General features: G+C 37.3%; 1 protein-coding gene across 5 annotated transcripts in view; it reads right to left on the bottom strand.

The window, feature by feature from the left end:
- Window positions 1-19,449, bottom strand: part of KCNT2 (potassium sodium-activated channel subfamily T member 2) — a 200,633-nt gene that overhangs the window by 107,583 nt on the left and 73,601 nt on the right. For all 5 annotated transcript variants that reach the window (XM_066238370.1, XM_066238389.1, XM_066238380.1 and 2 more), the window contains exons 2-8: window positions 19,207-19,286; window positions 17,095-17,194; window positions 11,741-11,789; window positions 10,728-10,787; window positions 7,799-7,873; window positions 6,196-6,279; window positions 2,343-2,437 (exon numbers count right to left, since the gene is read on the bottom strand). In XM_066238370.1, the coding sequence (XP_066094467.1) occupies window positions 2,343-2,437; window positions 6,196-6,279; window positions 7,799-7,873; window positions 10,728-10,787; window positions 11,741-11,789; window positions 17,095-17,194; window positions 19,207-19,286 (543 nt within the window). The remainder of the gene's footprint in view (window positions 1-2,342; window positions 2,438-6,195; window positions 6,280-7,798; window positions 7,874-10,727; window positions 10,788-11,740; window positions 11,790-17,094; window positions 17,195-19,206; window positions 19,287-19,449) is intronic.

A 19,449-nucleotide genomic window follows, 5' to 3' on the forward strand; every position in this document is an offset into this window, starting at 1 on the left:
TAAGACTTAACTACCTTACTAAGATGATCATGATTTATGAAGACATTTTGCTAGTTTGCTAAACAAGAATACACAGAGAAATTAAACTTCAGTTGCTCTATTCTAGATATTATAACTTAAAAACAAACTCATTTTGGGTGATGGGCGCACAACACAATCAACAGTTCAAACACTATAGAGATGTTTACCTGAAATCTTTATATTTTTATTGACCAGTGTCACCCCATTAAATTTAATTTCTAAATTTAATAAAGAAAAGCATATTCATGTAAATGTATTAATTAATATACATATGATTAAAAATCAATATTTTATGTGGCTAAATATAACTTTATAATTGCACGTTCGGTGACAGGTTCATATTCACATATTGGTGACAACTATAAAACTAATACTAAATTGTCTAAAACTGAAACACATACATACAATGACAACAACAAAAACAACTATAATTGCAAATAAAACAAACAGAAAAACACAAATAATTTAAATAATGAAGAAAATATATAATGGATACTTGATAGAGATCATAAAAAATCTTTATCTAGAACTGTTGAATCCCTTGAAGTTAGTGGCAAAAATGTGTCTGCTTCCATCAAAAAGAAAACTACTCATGAAATAGATGTATATAGGCAGAAAGCTAGGGCAGAGAACCCACTATAGGTGATTTATTGTGACAAGAACGCCTCCGGAACTAAAAGTACTAAGCCAAGTATTGTTATATAAAAATAATTTATCCTTATTTTAACAGTAATATTGCAGTTACCCCTTTACTAAATCTACTTTAACATTTGTTTTACTTTTTATAATTTTCCAGCACTTGAAATATAAGCTTGTGCACACATATATAAAAATTTTAAGTACTCTTCCTGAAGCAAAATGTGAACTCTTAAATTATTCAAATAATGTCATTACCTTAATGTTAAGAATTTTAGTGATATTAAAATAGAAGTCATTATTGTTAATATTTTATATTTATGAAGTTAGATATTGACTAGGTGAACAATAGAAAAACATTTTGTGAAGAGTGAAAAAAATTTAAATATGATGACATTCTGACTATTTCAGAGGGATATTTTACATTTAAAAGCTGTAAATATCCTTAAATGTTTATATTTTTAAATATAAAAGTATGCTATAAAATATATTTTAAATCCATTTAATAGAGATATTAACTGCATACTATTGATGCAAACTGGTTGTCATATCTATGCATCTAAATCTATACGGTCATGTACCACATAATGACGTTTTGGTCAAGTATGAACCATATATACATCAGTGGTCCCAAAGATCATAATAGAGCTGAAAATTCCCATCACCTAGTAATGTTGTGGCCATGTTAACATCACAGACAATGCATTTCTCTCACGTTTTTGATGATGTGCTGCTAATCATATAAAATTATATAATTATAGTGCTAGGCTACACCATCAAGTTTATTTAAGTGAACCTTATGATATTCACACAGTGATGAAATCCTCCAATGACATATTTCTCAGACCACATGCCTCTATAAACAGTGCATGACTGTATTTAAATACATATATCTATAGCTCTAATTATATCTATTTCAGTTGTGCTAGTGTCTGAGTATCTTATTTTTACTTTATTGCTTTCTGATTAGCTTTTATCTTTCTCAACAGGTGAAAGCCAGGTTAGAACACAATCACACATCATATCTAAGACCCCCTACAAAACAGATGCATTATCCTACCCCCTTTCTTGATTTCCACTTTCTTTTTTCTAGCTAAGGACCTGCATGAATCCATTTGGGCAGTGCCATTTCACATGGGTTTACATTTTAATTGTCAAAGTGGGACCCTCTAAAAATAACTGTTTTCTGTAGCCAAGCAGAGTACCTGCAATCTGCTCTTGCTTCCTGCCTGGCTGCACACTAGGACCTCACGGGCGAAGGCACAGGCAGACACAGAGATGGGCAGTAACAGTTTTTTAAATAGTGTGTCTGCTTTGAAGACAGTAGAAAAATAAGGGTGCCTGCATGTCAGCAGTTGGAAGGGGACATTCTTGTGTGACAACTGCAGCGCACACAGGACCCATGCCTGCGATTGGGTTGCTTACAGCATTCAGGAAAACTCCAGGATTGCCTAAAATATCAATACCAAATGAGAGATGGTCTTTCCTAATTTTTCTGTAAGAACAAGGGGAGAATTTGACTTCTCTTCCTGTAGGAAATCCATTACATGTCATAGTGAACATTGATTGAATGATTGAATGATTGATATTGATCTGACTAAGAGTTAAAAGGACTTTTTATAATGGTTTATTAGAAATGACGGTAAAATAAAATTTAATAAAAAGGCTGGTGTGTACAATCTTACCAGGTGAAGATAAGGCATAGTAATGTAGATATTAAAATCAAAACTTGATTAAACATTGCCGACTGTGTACGCTGAATGGCTCTATGGAGATCATTCTAAAATAAGACAGAAAAGTACATTTTAAATTTTGATTAATATTAAGTATTTATGAGTATTATTACATTTAATATTACATATCACATTTCAACTATCTTGTAAATACTTAATCCATATAGTTTAAATTCATATACTTTAAATGGATAGGGCAGCATGGTTTCATTTTTGCCCAGGTCAAAATACATCTTACTATAACATCTGTGTTATAAAAATAGTACCATGGGAGGACCACCAAAGCAAAGCTCATGTAACTCACTTTATAAACATCTGTAGAGCCTGACTCCCCAGAACCGCTCTAGGAGAAGCATAATCTCTTATGGGCATTTGTAATTTTAAAAGATCAGAAAATAATATATCCAGCCTGACCAGGCGGTGGTGCAATGGATAGAGCATCGGACTGGGATGCGGAGGACCCAGGTTCGAAACCCTGAGGTCGCCAGCTTGAGCGCAGGCTCATTTGGATTAAGCAAAGCTCACCAGCTTGGAAGCAAAGTCACTGGTTCGAGAAAGGGGTTACTCGGTCTGCTATAGTCCCAGGGTCAAGGCACATATGAGAAAACAATCAATGAACAACTAAAGTGCCAAAACGAAAAACTGATGATTGATACTTCTCATCTCTCTCCATTCCTGTCTGTCTGTCCCTATCTATCCCTCTCTCTGACTCTCTCTCTTTGTAAAAAAAAAGAAAATAATATATTCAATCAAGGGAACAGTAAAGGCTGGTGAAACTATCATCAATTTGACTCAGGAAAAATAACATTAGTTATGCCGAAAAACATACCCTTAAAATAACTGAATAGCCATTGAGTAAATATTTTTAAGTTTGATTTCATTAATATTAAAAGAAATGTCAATTCAAGACATACATTTTTTTATCTTTGCAACTGAAAGACATTAAAGATGATAGTATTAACCAGTGTTGTTTAAGAAGCAAAGAAAAAAAAAAGAATACTTGCATATGATACTGCTCATATAATTTGTTGTAAAAATTTTGTAGGAAATTTGGGGATAGAGGTGACAATTCACAAGTATGTTTTCTGTAGTTCCTATATTCGTTCATTCATTTATTCATTGAATAAGAATTTACTCTATAACATAATTTTTTAAAAACTACATGAAAATCATCAGAGATAGAAATCAGTATTTACTTGTAATTTGATTATAAAATTATATTTATTATATGAGATAATGTTCATTTCGATCAAATTAACTAAAATAATTAAATAAGTTGATAAAAATTATATAATAGATTTAGATGATTCCATTAAAATTGACTTGAAGAGGAGTATTTAATAACATGGGGACTTATCCACTACATCATAGTATCTGATAAAAATTCAAATTATAAAATTGAACATACCATATAATTAATGTATTCTATGTGTAAGTTCAGAGTAAATATTAAGTATAAATTATTACTCTTATTTAGGCTGTGTGGTATATTTGTAAATTTTCATAATTTTTTACTTTCTAGGATTCAGTTCATCTCAATTATTTTTTATAATAAACTGTTAATAGTCTTAAAATTAGTGTAGCAGGAGATACTTCCTCAATATAAAATCCCAAAGGGCCTTCATTTTATCTTCCTCCAAGACACATTTAACTAGAACTATTATGAGAACAAAAAGCTAAACTGCATAGAATTTCACCTCTCAACCCTTACTTTCCTCTGCCAGAGGTGTTAATGAGCAGAAAAATAAAAACTTAGCAACCACTGAGAGGAGGAGAAGCAAAATACTGAAATACAATGGGAAATGGATCCTGAATTAATATTGCAAAGCCCTCCAGTTAGTCTCAAGGTCTGACTAACCATTTCTCTCTTGATTAGTTTGTTTTTTCTAACAACTAATAACACAATTTATCCAAGAGATTTATTGTTTCCTGGTGCATTTTTCCATTAGCGATTTAGACCATGTCTATTCAGTGAAATATGCTGAGGTTTTCTTTGAACGGCTATGACAGCCCAATGTTTCTGCAGACCACTCCAAGGACCACACTCGCCCACACTTTGGCCACAGACTTTCATGAAACTCCAAGGGTCACTTAACATGGGTGTTTAGAAGCAGTCATCCATTTAAGAGTCCTCAAATGTTATCCAAATATTTCTCCAGCCAAAACTTTTGTCATAATTTCTGTTTGAGCACCGTCAAAAAGAAAAACAAGTTTGCCTCCAGAAGAATTTCATTTCAATGTAGTAAAATTAATGATAGTGAAGTGAGCCCTTTCTATGTTTATGCATAGGTAACACACACAGACATATTTATGTATGTACCTATAATTTTATTTAATTCCCACAACAAGCCTGTTATGTAGATAATTTTATTCTCTTTTGAAGATGAAGAAATTAGCAAAGAAACTAAAACAGCTCTCTTATCTGAGTGGTTAGCCTATGGTGGACATACATTAACATTTATAGAATAAATGACCTGCCATACAAGTCACTGGGTGGACTCTACTGTAAATATATGTATTGTGGTCAAAGTTATAAATCAGTCCTTCCAAACAGGGTCAGCCTTGGGCAGAGTAAAACTGGCACACTCTGAATTCTGCATCTTTTATTTACTTCTTGTTCCCCTTTGTCCCTCCTAATATCCCATTCATGACCCAACCCAAACCAAATCAAAAAAGGTGACTTTAAACCAGAGGCTTCCAACTCCAACACAGGGCCCTGTAAAACCTCCCAGAATTTTATGAAATATGAGATCACTGACAGTTAGGAACAGTTTGACTCCATGACCTCCTGAATCCTTAAAACCAGGGGTCCCCTTATTCATGAGCATACTGCCTAGACCGGTTATTTGTCCTTCAGAAGGTTAATTTCCTTGACAGGACCAGTCCAAATAGCAGTGAGCTCTGGCTTGGATATATTTAGAAAATCAGAATTATTTTGGATTTTCCAGCTCATAGGGCCTGACAAAGAGAGTGACTTGGCCATATACATACTTTGCAAATTTTCATTCTGATTGGGATAAAAGCAGACTGATCACTTAAAGTTATTAGGCTTAGATATTTACACAGCATATCACTTGAAGTATTCAATAGCATTTTACCAAAATTATTTCATTTTTACAAATATTGAGATAAAACCAACTCTTTACTAAGACACAAAATTCATTTTTAAAGAAGTTTAAACATAAAAAAGTTTACGTAGGTAATAACTAAATTCCAGTAGTGTGATTTTATATTTTATGGAGGAAAGCAGAACAAAAAAATAATGAGGTAAAGACCTCAGTTGTCTTCTCTCTCTCTTTAATCTGAACACTGAAAATAAGAAATAATGAAAGGTTGAAAATATATTTGTGGCCCTGGCTCAGTGGTAGAGTGTCAGCCCTGCATATGGATGTCCCGGGTTCTATTTCTGGTCAGGGCACACAGAAGAAGTACCCATCTGCTTCTCTACCCCTCTCCTATCTCTCTCTCTCTCTCTCTCTCTCTCTGTGTGTGTGTGTGTGTGTGTGTGTGTGTGTGTGTCTCCTGCAGCCATGGCTCAATTGGAGTGAGTTGGCCCCGGGTGCTGAGGATGGCCCCGGGTGCTGAGAATGGCTCCATGGCCTCTGCCTCAGGCATTAAGAAGAGCTCAGTTGCTGAGGAATGGAGCAATGCCCCAGATGGACAGAGCATCTCCTAGTTATGGGCTTGCTGGGTGGATCCTGACTGGTGCACATGAGAGAGTTTGTCTCTCTACCTCCCCTCATCTCACTAAAATTTAAAAAAATAAAAAAGTGTATTTGTATTTGATTGTCACTTTTATACTTACGATCATATTTTCCAAGGCATGTTTGGCAAGCCAACAGTTCAGAAAGACTGGGACAAACAGATTCCTTAAGGAAGGCCAGAATATCTGAAAAACAAATCAACACTGAACTTTCATCTCAAAGCAAGGAATCCTATCCAGCTGGCTGAAAACAGATGTTAACACAGAAAAATAAAAGTGACCAAAGACAATATAACAATTTAAAACATGCAACAACCACATTGAACTCGTAGTATTAATAACATGCAAGGAACAGACACGATCCTTTCATTCATCATCTAATTGTTACTTAGTGAAAAATGCTTTGGGAAATAACTGTAGAAGCAGAAAGCAAATAAGCTCTCCTTTAATGTCTGATATAACTGTGCTAATTCTATCATTAAATCTTGTACTGTGAGCATGCATAATAGACGTTGCCACTTCCTTCTTTGTAACATGACGGGCAAAGTAGGAACAAGGAAGAGAAAACCTCGCTTTTTATAACATTACCACTCACGCTCGGGAGCCAAACATTTTAAGTGACATTGGGGAACCATATTTAATTGGAATTATATTTATTTAATAATTTATTCTTTTTTCAGTTGCTCCTCTAAATAAATCCTTCAGATTAAAATAATCATCAGAAGTGAGCAACAGCTTTAGATATCTACTTACTTGCATAATTTTCCAAATAAATCTCAACAGTGTTAAAAGCATAATCCCAACAGACATTATTACAATTTAGAAATTACAACCAAATTTTACAATCGCAACATGTAATTGATCAGGGCCCTCCTGGGATTGGCACTCCACAGACTTTGATTAAAGCAGCAAATTAGTGGCCGGTTGGCTCAGTGATAGAGCATCAGCCCCATATATGGAGGCCCCGGGTTCGATTCTGGTCAGGGCACACAGGAGAGGCAACCATCTGCTTCTCTTCCCTTTCCTTTCCCCCTTCTCTCTCTCTTCCCCTCCCACAGCCAATGGCTTGATTGGTCCCAGGCGCCAAAGATAGCTCAGTTGATCTCGGCCCACCAGCCTCAGGCACTAAAAGTAGCTTGGTACTCAAGCATGGGTCCTAGACAGGGGTTGCCAGGTGGATCCTGGTCAGAGTGCATGTGAGAGTCTGTCTCACTATCTCCCCTCCTCTCACTTAAAAAAATAAGAAAGCAATTTGCTGCCTGTCTTGTTGTTGGCAACTTTCTTATAAAAGAGAGACTGGGTTTAGTAAATCTGTGGTTAAACTATATATATATTCTCAGTATTTATATATTATATATATTTATAAATACCTGGCTCTAATTGGTTTTTATGTTTCTTAATTCCACATTATGCACAATAAATGGGATAATTTCTAAACTGTTTAGACAATATTGGCACTTATTTAAATGGCACCTCTAGACCATATATCTCTAAGAAGCATTTCAATTTGCTATTGTACTATATTTCATTAGTTTTCATTTTGTTTCATAATCCAGTTACCCAACAGATTTTACTATTCATTTGTGATACCATGGGTCTAACCTAATTTATCTATTTGAGTTAAATTTTTATTCTTTTTAGTATTTAAAGACTTTATTAAGTCTAATGGCAAAATTATTTTTTTAAAGATCCTTTAAGGACTTACTGAGATAACGAAGGGAACCGCATTAATTATTTCCAAGATGAAGGGTATTCGTAAAATCTGTTCCCAGATGTTTCCCTTCCAAGAAAGAATGAATAGAAATAAAAGTCAATTATACCAAATTCCATTAAAAAGGGGGAAAAGACAGCACTCAGAATTTCTCTGGCATTAAGGATGCTTACCATAGCAGCATACTGACTTGTTATATATAAAGGTACAGCAATGGTTTTTAGAGGTTATTTTTCTAAAAGCAATTATGCCCTTCCTCCCAATTTTGTAGTAAGTTTAAGAAGCAAAACAAATGTTGCAGTAATCCTGGAGTATTGCACGTAACATGTTTTGAGTATATAAGAATATTTCATGGAAGAAGAGTCACCAGTAAAAGTAGGGCCGACTAACCAAACCTACAGAATCAATGAAAAAGTGACTCAATCATAATGTTTACTGTAATAAATATATTCACAAACTCTAAAGCACATTAAATAGTTTTGACACACACCACATGTTAACAGTGTTCATTGCTATTAGCATTGTTTTTACATTAAGAAACCATAAAGAAAGGGGTTTTCAATCACTTAGATTCTAATCTCCCAGCCCACCCCCCTTCTACAACACTATCAACCAGAGCTGCCCACCTTATTCATGCCTCCTGGTGCAAAAAGCAAACGCAGAACTTCTTATTAACAGATTATGAACAATTTCAAGAAAGTGGCCTCAGAACATGAGACCAAGAACAGGCCCTACACATCTGCACAGACAAGACACACACAGGCTGTCTCCCCTGATATTCACAGCCCATCACTGAGACTGTCTTAAATGGTGTCCAAGGAAGAAGGACTCAGGACTTCCTGAAGCAACGCATCTTTTATGGAGAGATCTATGTGTCAGAAAAGCAGCTGGAATTCTGACTCCCTGAAATGTTCAATTATTTTAAAACACTGGCTTTAAACTTGGGGAATCTCCCTTAATTCTCTTTGTGGTCCCAAAGGGCTTAACACATTGCAGTGATGGAAAATTCCTGCCCATCACAAATACAGTTCTAGACTGGCCATCATCTATGTGCTGAAATGTAAAGGGATAGGTTTGTTGTCACTGTCACCTTTCTCCAGACTATATGAAAAGTGGTGTGTGGGGAGGGGAGAGGGGCAGGTAGAAGACATGGAAGCAGTGAGAACTACCTCCTCTGCATGGAGACCTTACAGCTCCCAGGGTGCCTGTCGTCACCTTGATGAAGGTGAGAAGAGAGCTCAGCTTACACAGAGAGACCATATTTATTGATGCCTAAAACATCTAAAATGAGGAGACAGCAAGGAGAATGAGTGCTGAAATGTGTACTAGCACAGTTAGGCCATTTTATCACAAAAGTACCTGTTTTATGAGAACCAGATAAACGCTAAACGCTAGACGCTAAAGAATAAATCCGATCATCATTTTAACAGGCTTTACACTCAAGAGGGATCCATTTGGGATTAAACTTGCTCTGCATTCAGGGTTAAAAAGTAGTCTAAGGAACATTATCTTCAAACACTGATGTTTTAAAAAGTGAGAAAGAGATGTATGTATATGCTAGATAAAGAGTTCCCCCAAAACACAGCCTTGAGTACTCGTCTGTACAGTATACGCAGAAACTGTGAGCTGAAAATTAGTGATAGATAAGGCAACCATTCTGGTGACTTTCTCCCTTCCTGTTATAGCTGTCTTCCCTAATTGCTCTATTCTTCCAACACCCACAGTATCAGCATTCCCATCCACATGAGGCCGGGGTTCTCCCTTGGTTGTTATCCCATACTTAATGGACTTCTTTTCTTCACCAATTAGTTGATTTCTTTAGTCTCTACCTTCATAATTTATCTTGCAACAAATCCTTCTGTCCCCTCCACCCAGCTAAACACTAACTCCCTGTTTCCCTTACATGCTGCCATCATGTCTTACTTGAGACAGGGGCCTTCTGCGTGATGTCCCTTGACCTGCGCTGTACAGAGGTTCTGAACTAATACTCCTCAAACTTAATTACAACTATAAGACCACCATGTCTGACATCCTCTGTCCAATTCTCATTCCTTGTTGCTGTACAAGGTGCTCACCATATATTGTCCCGAATTAGTCAGCTCTACTTTTACTGTTTTGCACCCGTATTTCCCCAAATACCCACATCTGCCCACACTCGGGCATTTATTATTGTTTCAATTGTACACATGCATTCCTTCCTTTATGTCTTTCTCGAGTCTATACATCCCTCATCCTTTCTCCCTACCTTTCCTCAGTAAAATCACTGATTCAAGGACTCTGCACCATCCACTCCATATTTTCTTTTCATCCCATGATCTGACTTCTCCCTAGGCAACTCTGTAGGACTTTATTTGCACCTCACTGAATAAAGCATCTTTTATTCTGCCTTCTATTATTATCATCTATATAATTTTTTCCCACCTAGTTCCATTTCCAGAGTATAAACCCACAGGAAAATAAAAATGCACAGTTTGGAGCTCTTTATTAGACAGAGGTTCAGTAAACAGCAGTTCAAGTGGGCTAGCAAACAAAGCTCTGCCAAAAATGAAGAGAATTTATTCAGATGATTCCTAGCAGACCCATTTTTTGCTCCCTCAGTGTTTTTTTGTCTGTTTGTTTTGTTATTCTAATCAGAAAAACAGGTTGAGAACAACAAATACCAGATTATTCCATTTGCTTGACTGATATCAGCATGTGCATAATCAACCTATAGGAATTCATCAAGTACTTTTAAGCAACACAAGGAAAACATTACTATATTCTACAGTTTTTTTTTATCACATACTAGAGAGACTCAAAATAATTAAAGCAGTTTAAAAAGAGCCTGCTTTATCCCCAGAGCATGAACTATAAAGAGAAAAAAGTAGAATAAATGCTCTTAATGTGTACTATCAGCAGAGAACGCCTAATGAAAATAGCTTACCTTATAACTGAGATAACCAAGGAGTATTGTTTCAAACAGACTTATCAAGGCCACTAAAACCTAAAATGTAAATGGTACCTTGGTGAGAAAATGCATTCAGAGTTGAAAGAATTGGTTATTACATATAAAATGTACAGACTTTGTAATCGTCATGACTTTCAAAGACAAACTAAATATTTTATTTCAAAGAGTTAAAAGGTCATTCACAAACAGCGATGCTTGGAACACTTTCATATCTTTCAGAGTTGGTCTAGAAATCTCTATAAGTTTTCTTCGTTGTTAGTCACTCTATTCTTAGAATAACTTTTACTTTTGAGGAATAACAAAATATAAAAAGTATTTGTAGGAAGGTGATGGGAATACAGGAGACAGAGACTCGTACAAAGTCCACTGGCATGACATTCAATAGAAAAGGAACCAGACAGGCTGCAGAGGACCCCAGGGAAGACGTCAGCCGTGTAAGTCAGACATGCTGTGCCCTCTCAGATGGCCTCACCCCTTCTTCAGGACTTCCTCATCCAGGGCATCCTTTTGTTTTATTTATAAATTATCTGCCTATGGACTAAGCTCTTGCTATTGTTGATACAAGCCATTCATTATTCATTTGATCATTAGTTATTGAGATTATGACATGATCCTGATACTGGGGACCCAAGGGAAATGGTGAACATGAATGTGGGCCTTTGATAAATTGCTCAAGGGCTATCTAACAGAAATGAGGGAAGTTGGTTGGGGAATTTGGGGAGCCTGAAAGGACGGGTTGACAGGTGTTTTCCCCACACCCTCCACGGCACTCTGAGTCAAACCCTGATCACCAGGAAGTTCCCAAAAGAGAGCGAGGGCTTGAGCAAACATGAAGGAATGAAGGAAAGGATAAGTCTAAGATGTGTCAAAGGTTAATTAAGCAATAAAACACACTCATATTGAATATCCACAGTTTCCCGCCAGTAGTATTTCTCTGGGAAACAGGCATAAATCCAAGAGCACGGGGATGACACAAAACTGTACGTAACCTGCAGTCCCCATAAAGGTAGACTTCTGTTCACCCAGAAGATGTGAGACCTGGGAAAAGAATGACAAGATGTTACCTTTGAAAGATATGGGAAATGCATTCATTTACAAATTTTGATTAAAACTGGGAATATTTAAATAATGCTAGCATTAAAAAAATAAAATATCAAAATTAAAAAAACATTTGGTGGTGGACACACAATGAATGCCTTCTACAGATCATGCATCAAACAATTGTGCACTTGAACCCTACATGATCCTATTAACCAATGTCTCCCCAATAAATTTAATTAAAAAAAGAAATATGAGACCATTAACACACGTTTTCACAGAAAAAAAAACTTTATCTTCTTCAGTTTTTTCTTTAATAATTTTCATTTCTATTCTAGGAAATACCTTTTGTAAATTTAATTTTCAGTCTAATGTTAATAATTTTTTAAAGAGATAATAGGCCTTTATTTAAAGAATGATTACGGTGGGATACAAAATGCTCAAACCCTTTACAAATTCTCTATTGAAAATTTACTTAAGGGTCTTCTATAAACTCTAAGATTATGTTCATTTTAAAGCTATTAATATGTTGGCAATACAAATTCAACAGTATTAGTAATCCAAATAAATTATAGAGTATCTTAATATTTTATATTTGAATTTATATAAAATATTTAACATACCACCAAAAACCTGTGACTGAGGATGGCATTGACCATTAGACAGGAGAAAGTTTTGAGTTTTCTAGACTACAAGTCAAAGCACTTGCTGCTACTGTCATCTCTACTGCAACCAGTAAATATGAGAAAAGTGAAAGATCCACACGGTGACCATCATTTCTATTGGCCACCACATATTGAAAGGATATTGCCAAAATTGTATTTCTGCTTTGGAGAGTGGATGGTTACCTTAAAGAAGAAATAACCTTTACAACACAAATGTCACCTGAACACCTATGTTTCCTGCTTTAGAAACAGATTTTAAATACAAATCCAAATACCATACAATACTCACACAATCACGGGCTTCATGCCCCTGTGTCTATCACCTGGTGTTAAAAACTAATAACCACTTCAACAATTTTAAGGTGGAAAGGACGCACATACTGAAGACCTCTCAGCCCCAGGTGGCAGTGAGCCAAGGCTGATGGCCCACCTCTCCGTGAAACTCAGAAACCCCACGCTGAATGTGCACTTTCCTTGGCCAATGCCCCTGAGTCCTTCACTACCTTACAACTGCATGTCCATCAGAGGCTGTCATCTGCACCCCTCCGTATGTTAACAACAGAATTCTTTTTGTATCCTTTGCTTATTCATACTTTCAACGTTTCCATATTGGTTTTGACTCCTGAAGGGACTTTAAAAACAAAGCAACATGGCACAAAATATCCTCAGCTTTATTATGTCAGAAGCTCTAATTAAATAAATCTCCTTGTTGAATGAGCCTCATTATTTTTAAGCAGAGCCTGGGCCCATAAAGCCACTTCTGTTTTGCATTACCCAGCGCTGCGTTGACAATGGAACCAAACAGAGCCTCGCATTCAAAATGGAGCCAGGAGTTATTCTGGCTGTTGGTTAATTGCAGTAATCTGATTTTTCAAGTGTATGTCCTCTGTCATTATAGCTGAATGTTCTTAGTCACACGGCCTACAAGTCCGCTGTAGGAAACTCAGTCCTTCTGAATGTTTTCAAATCATGTAATTGTCCTCTGCCATCCCCCGCCGGTGCCCCTTCACCCTCCCAGGGACCTACTCTGACTCAGGTTGTGATTTTCAGGTCTCTCTGACATCCACGTGATTTATAAATCACCAAGTTTCACCAAAAAAAAAAAATCTGGTATGTTTTTAGAAGACTTTGTAATGTGATTCATTTTAATAACACATAGGCAGGTGAATGTAATACATGTAACGGGGACTGACGTAGCTAGGCTGTGGTCTTCAACCATCTCGACGCGTAATGCTACCAATAGCATGGTGGGGCATAATTCCATTAATTCGGCTACATTCGCTGATCCACCAAATCCTAAACTAAGTGTGAGAGCCATGAAGGCAAATACAACATGCTCCTTGCCCTCTTGAATGTATAGAGAAAGCAGAGAAATAAATACAGTCGACCCTTGAACAACATGGGCTTGAACTGTATAGGTCCATGTATAGGAGTTTTTCCAATGAATATTGCAAATGTATTTTCTCTTCCTTAGGACTTTCTTAAAAACATCTTTTTTTTTAGCTGACTTTATTGTGAGAATATAGTACATAGTGCATACAACAAACAAAATATGAGCCCATAGATTGTTATATCATGTGTAAGGCTTCTAGTCAACTGTAGGCTATTAGTACCTAAGTCTTGCGGGGGAAGACAAAAGTTACACGTAGCTTTTCAATTGTGCAGGGGGTGGTGATGGTTGGCTCCCCTGCTCCCCATGGTGTTCAAAGGTCAACTGTAGTAAGAGCAGCATCCATGTGTTAAGTGTTGTGACAGAGTATTCAGAGGATGCTTGCAAAACTCCTGGAAGCCACTCCTAACTCGAGCTACGACCGCACTCTATGTCACGGTGCCAGGTAAGAATTTCCGGTGAAGTGTTCTATAAGAAATTGTTATGTTGACAATCCAGGAGCCCTAAGGCCTGGTAGGGGCAGAGGCGGAGAAGCAGATGTCCCGGAAGTGAGAGCAGATGTTCCGTGGCCCAGCAACCACAGTGAGCAGAGCCTGGGTATGTGGCTCCTCAGAGGTGAGCATGGCCGCAGGAGGAGGTGTGTGAGGAGAGGTCAGCCAAGGCCAGATGATAAAGGACCTCCAGCGATTCACTGAGCCGCTCATTCTCTTAACTACAGAGGGCCTATGGGGCTTCAGACAACAGTCCATGCTTTGACGTGTACACCGCAGACAAAATAAACCAATAAAACATGTTACAAAACATAAAAGAGAGAAAGGCAATGGAGAAAAAGAAGAATGTATTCAAGAGAATCTTATAAGGACACTGTGATTTTAAACAGGGTGTTTAGGTGAAGCCTCCCTGAAAATTCAATTTTATGTAAAGATCTGAGAAAGTAAGCCTCATGGGATCTGGTGGAGGAGAATTCTAGAAGTAACAGCAGGTGTGAAGGCCCAGAGAGGATCCGAAGCAGGGAAGAGGCCAGTGTTGCAGCAGGCTGGGGTGGGGAAGGGTAACATTAGGAGATGAGTTACCAGGCAAATGGGGGTTTCTTATAGGTCATGGTGGGCACTGGGGAATTCCAGCAGAGCCACGCCAGGATCTGACTTACATTTTCAGGGGATGCCAGCTGCTACATTAAGAATAAACCAGAGGCCCTGGCTGGTTGGCTCAGTGGTAGAGTGTAGGCCTGGCGTGCAGAAGTCCCGGGTTCAATTCCTGGCCAGGGCACACTGGAGAGGCGCCCATCTGCTTCTCCACCCCTCCCCCTCTCCTTCCTCTCTGTCTCTCTCTTCCCCTCCCACAGCCAAGGCTCCATTGGAGCAAAGATGGCCCGGGCTCTGGGTATGGCTCCTTGGCCTCTGCCCCAGGCGCTAGAGTGGCTCTGGTCATGGCAGAGCGACGCCCCGGAGGGGCAGAGCGTCACCCCCTGGTGGGCGTGCCAGATGGATCCCAGTTGGGCGCATGTGGGAGTCTGTCTGATTGTCTCTCCTCATTTCTAGCTTCAGAAAAATACAAAAAAAAAGAATAAACCAGAGGGGAGCAAAGGCAGCATCCACAGGACTAGTTAGGAGGGTGCCTGTGGTCACCCAGGTGGGCAAAGGCAGCCTTGAGGAATGAGCTTGGGCTGGCTAGAGCAGGAGGTGGGACAGTGGAACTGTCTCAGGGGCTTGCAGGTGCTGCAGAGCGTGAGGGGAAATGAGAAGGCAAGACTGTCTTGAGGCATTCACCCTGACAACTGTTTGGCTGGGCTGTTGGGGCAGAAGAATTTGAGAAAGGACAGCACTGTCATACACTGACTTGTGGGAGAGCACAAAAGAAGCCCATTGGACCACAGCCTGTTGAAATAACAGCCAGGTAGAGAAACTGAATAGGCAGTTAGATGAGGCAGGGCCCCTTTGCTTCCTGTGGCCAATGGCTTAAGTAGCCATCAAAGCATCAAAAGATCAGTACTATGTGTGAGGCCAGGTGGGTGCTGGACCATAGGGAGACCACTTTAGAAGTATATGATTGTCAAAGCTCTGTGCTATACACCTGAAACTATCACAAAATAATAGTGAATGTAAATATATATATACTTTTGATTAAATTTTTAAAAAGAGATTAGTACTCAGGGCCTCTAAGAGGAGGGCAAATATATACAATCTTTTCACAGACTAAGAATTCCCTGAGGGCAGCAAATGTTCCTTTTAATGGCTGAGTATTCAGGAAAGATACAGTGAAATATCCATAATCTTCTTTCATTAAATAAATTATTTCCTAAAGGACTATCACGTAAATTATTACACCACAGCATTTCACTTGTTAATCTTTAACTTCTCTCCAAACTCTTTAATAAATACAGAATCATTTTCACCATTTAATCAAACTAAAAGGCAACCGGTCCATTGAAATAGATATTGTGCCCTCACTATTTTACTTTGATCTTTTTTATTTTTAAATTTTCTTAGGGCAAGCCTCCACATGAGAAATATAATTGTATAGAAGTTAGCCATTGAATTAGTTTCCTACTTTGAAAATTATTTTAAATTTAGTAGGCTTGACAGGGCCCGAAGTCGTAATCAGATAAAAATTATTCATGTCACTGTGCATCCAGTCACCTTCGCAGGTGCTTCCAACAAAGGAAGGTGGAGCTGAAAATGGAGAGACCATCCATGCATAGCGATGCAATTAACAAAAGCAGCATGATCATGAATAAAAAATAAGTTAAATCAATAATCCATTAAACTCAAATAAGATAAAGAACTACACAGTCTTACTCTGAACTTGATGAGTCATATATCTCCATAGATGTTGGAGTGTTTCTATTCAAGGGTAACAGCTAACCTATCCCTGATAACACTTATGAAGCTGGTATATAGTAGAGTAATATATGTAAATGAAGAATAAAAAGTTGTTGAGTGTTTAAAGAGATGGACCCATATTAAATAATTACTTACAGTACTTTGATTAGCAGTAAAAACTTAATCAGTATGTGTCCAGTATTAACATTAGAGGAATAGATAAAAAAAATATAAGTAGATATGTTTAAAAAGAACTTACAAAGGTGGAATTCATGTATTACCTGCAAGGCAGGTAAAGTTAACTGCAACAAATATACCTGAAACATCCTTGGGGGAAAAAATTAATTTTATATAACAACCTTTAAAATTAGAATACAATTCAGAGTAATCAAAAGAACATTGTTAAGGGTCAAACAGAAATACCTTACCATTCATCTCCTTGTGAGGGTTTTTCTAGTAGCACTCGGATTATGTATAATAAGCAGCTTAATACTTTGAGGGAGAAATTGAACAGGCGTATTCTTAGACCTTCAAACAAACAATAGACATTTGATTTTCATTTGAACTCAGTCCACAGAAAGCTAAAAAAGAATTGTCAAAAACATCAACTTTAAGTACAGCACTTAAATTGTATTTAGAAACTATAATACCATAGATGTCTAAACTCTCTGGAGTTCTGAGTAGCTGAATTTTAATTAGCTGAATATTGAAACAAGGATTGTAACTGACAGAATGCTTGAATTACAAATAATAGCACACATATGCTGTAGAGTGAGTCTGGTTTGAGCAGCCACAAGCCAGAAACATCATGTCCCTGTCAGGATTGGTTCCGACATGCTTAGAAGTTTAAGCATTTTATATATCCGTGAATCCGGGGGTAGACATTACTCACCTAGAAAATCTAGCTGCTTACCCATTCCCAGAATAAATTATAAATCTTGTACCTTCAGAATAACTGGCAGATTTTAATGACAGAGAAGCCACAACCATGTCTAAAATTATGTATTATAGTTTTAATTATGATACTAATTACATAATTAGGAGAAATCAGAATAGAATATATTTTAAAATACTGATCACACACACACACAAACACATATTGTTGAGTTTGACAAGTTGAACTCTACTATCACTGGAGGTTAATACCAATGACATCTGAATATTTTTGTGGGGATTAAGATCGTCATGGATACCCCCTTCGAAAATGTGAACGTCACACATAAGAAGTCTGTAATATATAATGGGGCTGAGGAAGAGCAAGATTGAGCAAAATATGCTTGAAGTCTGATTAATAAGACACATTCCCCTTCCTGCAGTTACTAGGCAGTATCTGATTTAGGAATTATGAATAAAATTGAGAGGAAGGCCTTCCTATAATTATTAGTTAATAAAACCTGGAAATGAAATGTCTTTTTTTTTTTTACTCTGCTATATGTATACTTAAGGTGACATTTCTCAACAGTAAAAGTTTCATGCTTATTAATTGTGCAGTTTATTTTCCTAGGCGTTCCTATTACAATACTATGTCCATTTTGTGGGCTAGCTTCTCTAGAAAGTCTTTAGAAGTATGAATGAAATTACCCTGGTGTTATAGAACTTATGGCCCCGAATGACTGCTGAGTCTAAATGGGATGCTGAGAAAACACGTAGGCAAAAGTCAAATAGCATCTTTATCTTTGCTAGCCTGGAGAGATAGGATGGCTCACATTCAAATCAAGGAAACCTTTTGTCCAGAAGACGTGGCACCTTTAGGTGAGGGGGTTTCCATGGAAATTCTAAACAATCAGGTGAACGAATTATTAGTTGTTATTTGCCTTAACCCTGAAGCTAACCAATACTAAAAAAATCTCCCCAATGTGCCTTAAACATTGAAACATTTATTTTTGTCATTATTAGAACAATGCCTTGCCAAGAAAACTATTTTTTTTGAACCCTACAAGAGCACAGCTTAACTAAGACCAGCCCAAGAGGATTCAGTGGTCAAATTTCAGAGAGAGCAAAGTCCACTGCAATGTCACATAGACCTGTCTACTGATCGTTGACATCTTAAGCAATGCTCATATGAAAAACTGCATCTGGACTCATTATATGTCTTTTTAAAAATATGTGGTATGATGAGGAGGCAAGAAGAATCACTTGCCAATTGCGCCTCATACAAGTTTAGGAAGTCAGTGACTCTGCCGAAGTCATATCCTCTTGAAGTTCCAATGCTGTCCCAGTGTACCTGATGACAACAATCATGGGACTAGTGGACTCAGAGCTTAGGTTTATACTTCCTGGTAATAATTCTCCAGAGAAGGCTGCTGCCAATCTGTCCATTTCAGAACACCCTAGATGTTTCTTTGTTATCAGACACAATTGGGAGACACTGAACTAACTCTTCCGCAACAAAATCAAGACAGTTATTCTCCCCGTAAGATCAGTGAGAATCACAAGAGCCTTCACATACTAAGCTTTAAGTGTCCCTCACAGGTAAAGCATGGGCACCTGTCATTTAAATCATTATATGTACAAAGACATAGGGGAATAGAACGACTTACTTGATCTCTGATTTTTTATAAAAAATAACTTTAGTCTCTCTTTAAATGTGTTCTCATTCATGTAGAATTCTACTTGTACCCTGCAAACAGAAAATTTTTAAAAAACATAATTAATCCAAAGACGAATATAAAATAAAAACATCATTTGCATTATATACTTTAAATGAATCCCGACCTCACACACACAAAATAAAATGGTAAGTAAATGAGCATTGAGTAAAATACTAAATTTTTTGGAAAGAA

The sequence above is a fragment of the Saccopteryx bilineata genome, chromosome 1 (assembly GCF_036850765.1).
Source record: "Saccopteryx bilineata isolate mSacBil1 chromosome 1, mSacBil1_pri_phased_curated, whole genome shotgun sequence".
Classification (NCBI taxonomy): Eukaryota; Metazoa; Chordata; class Mammalia; order Chiroptera; family Emballonuridae; genus Saccopteryx; species Saccopteryx bilineata.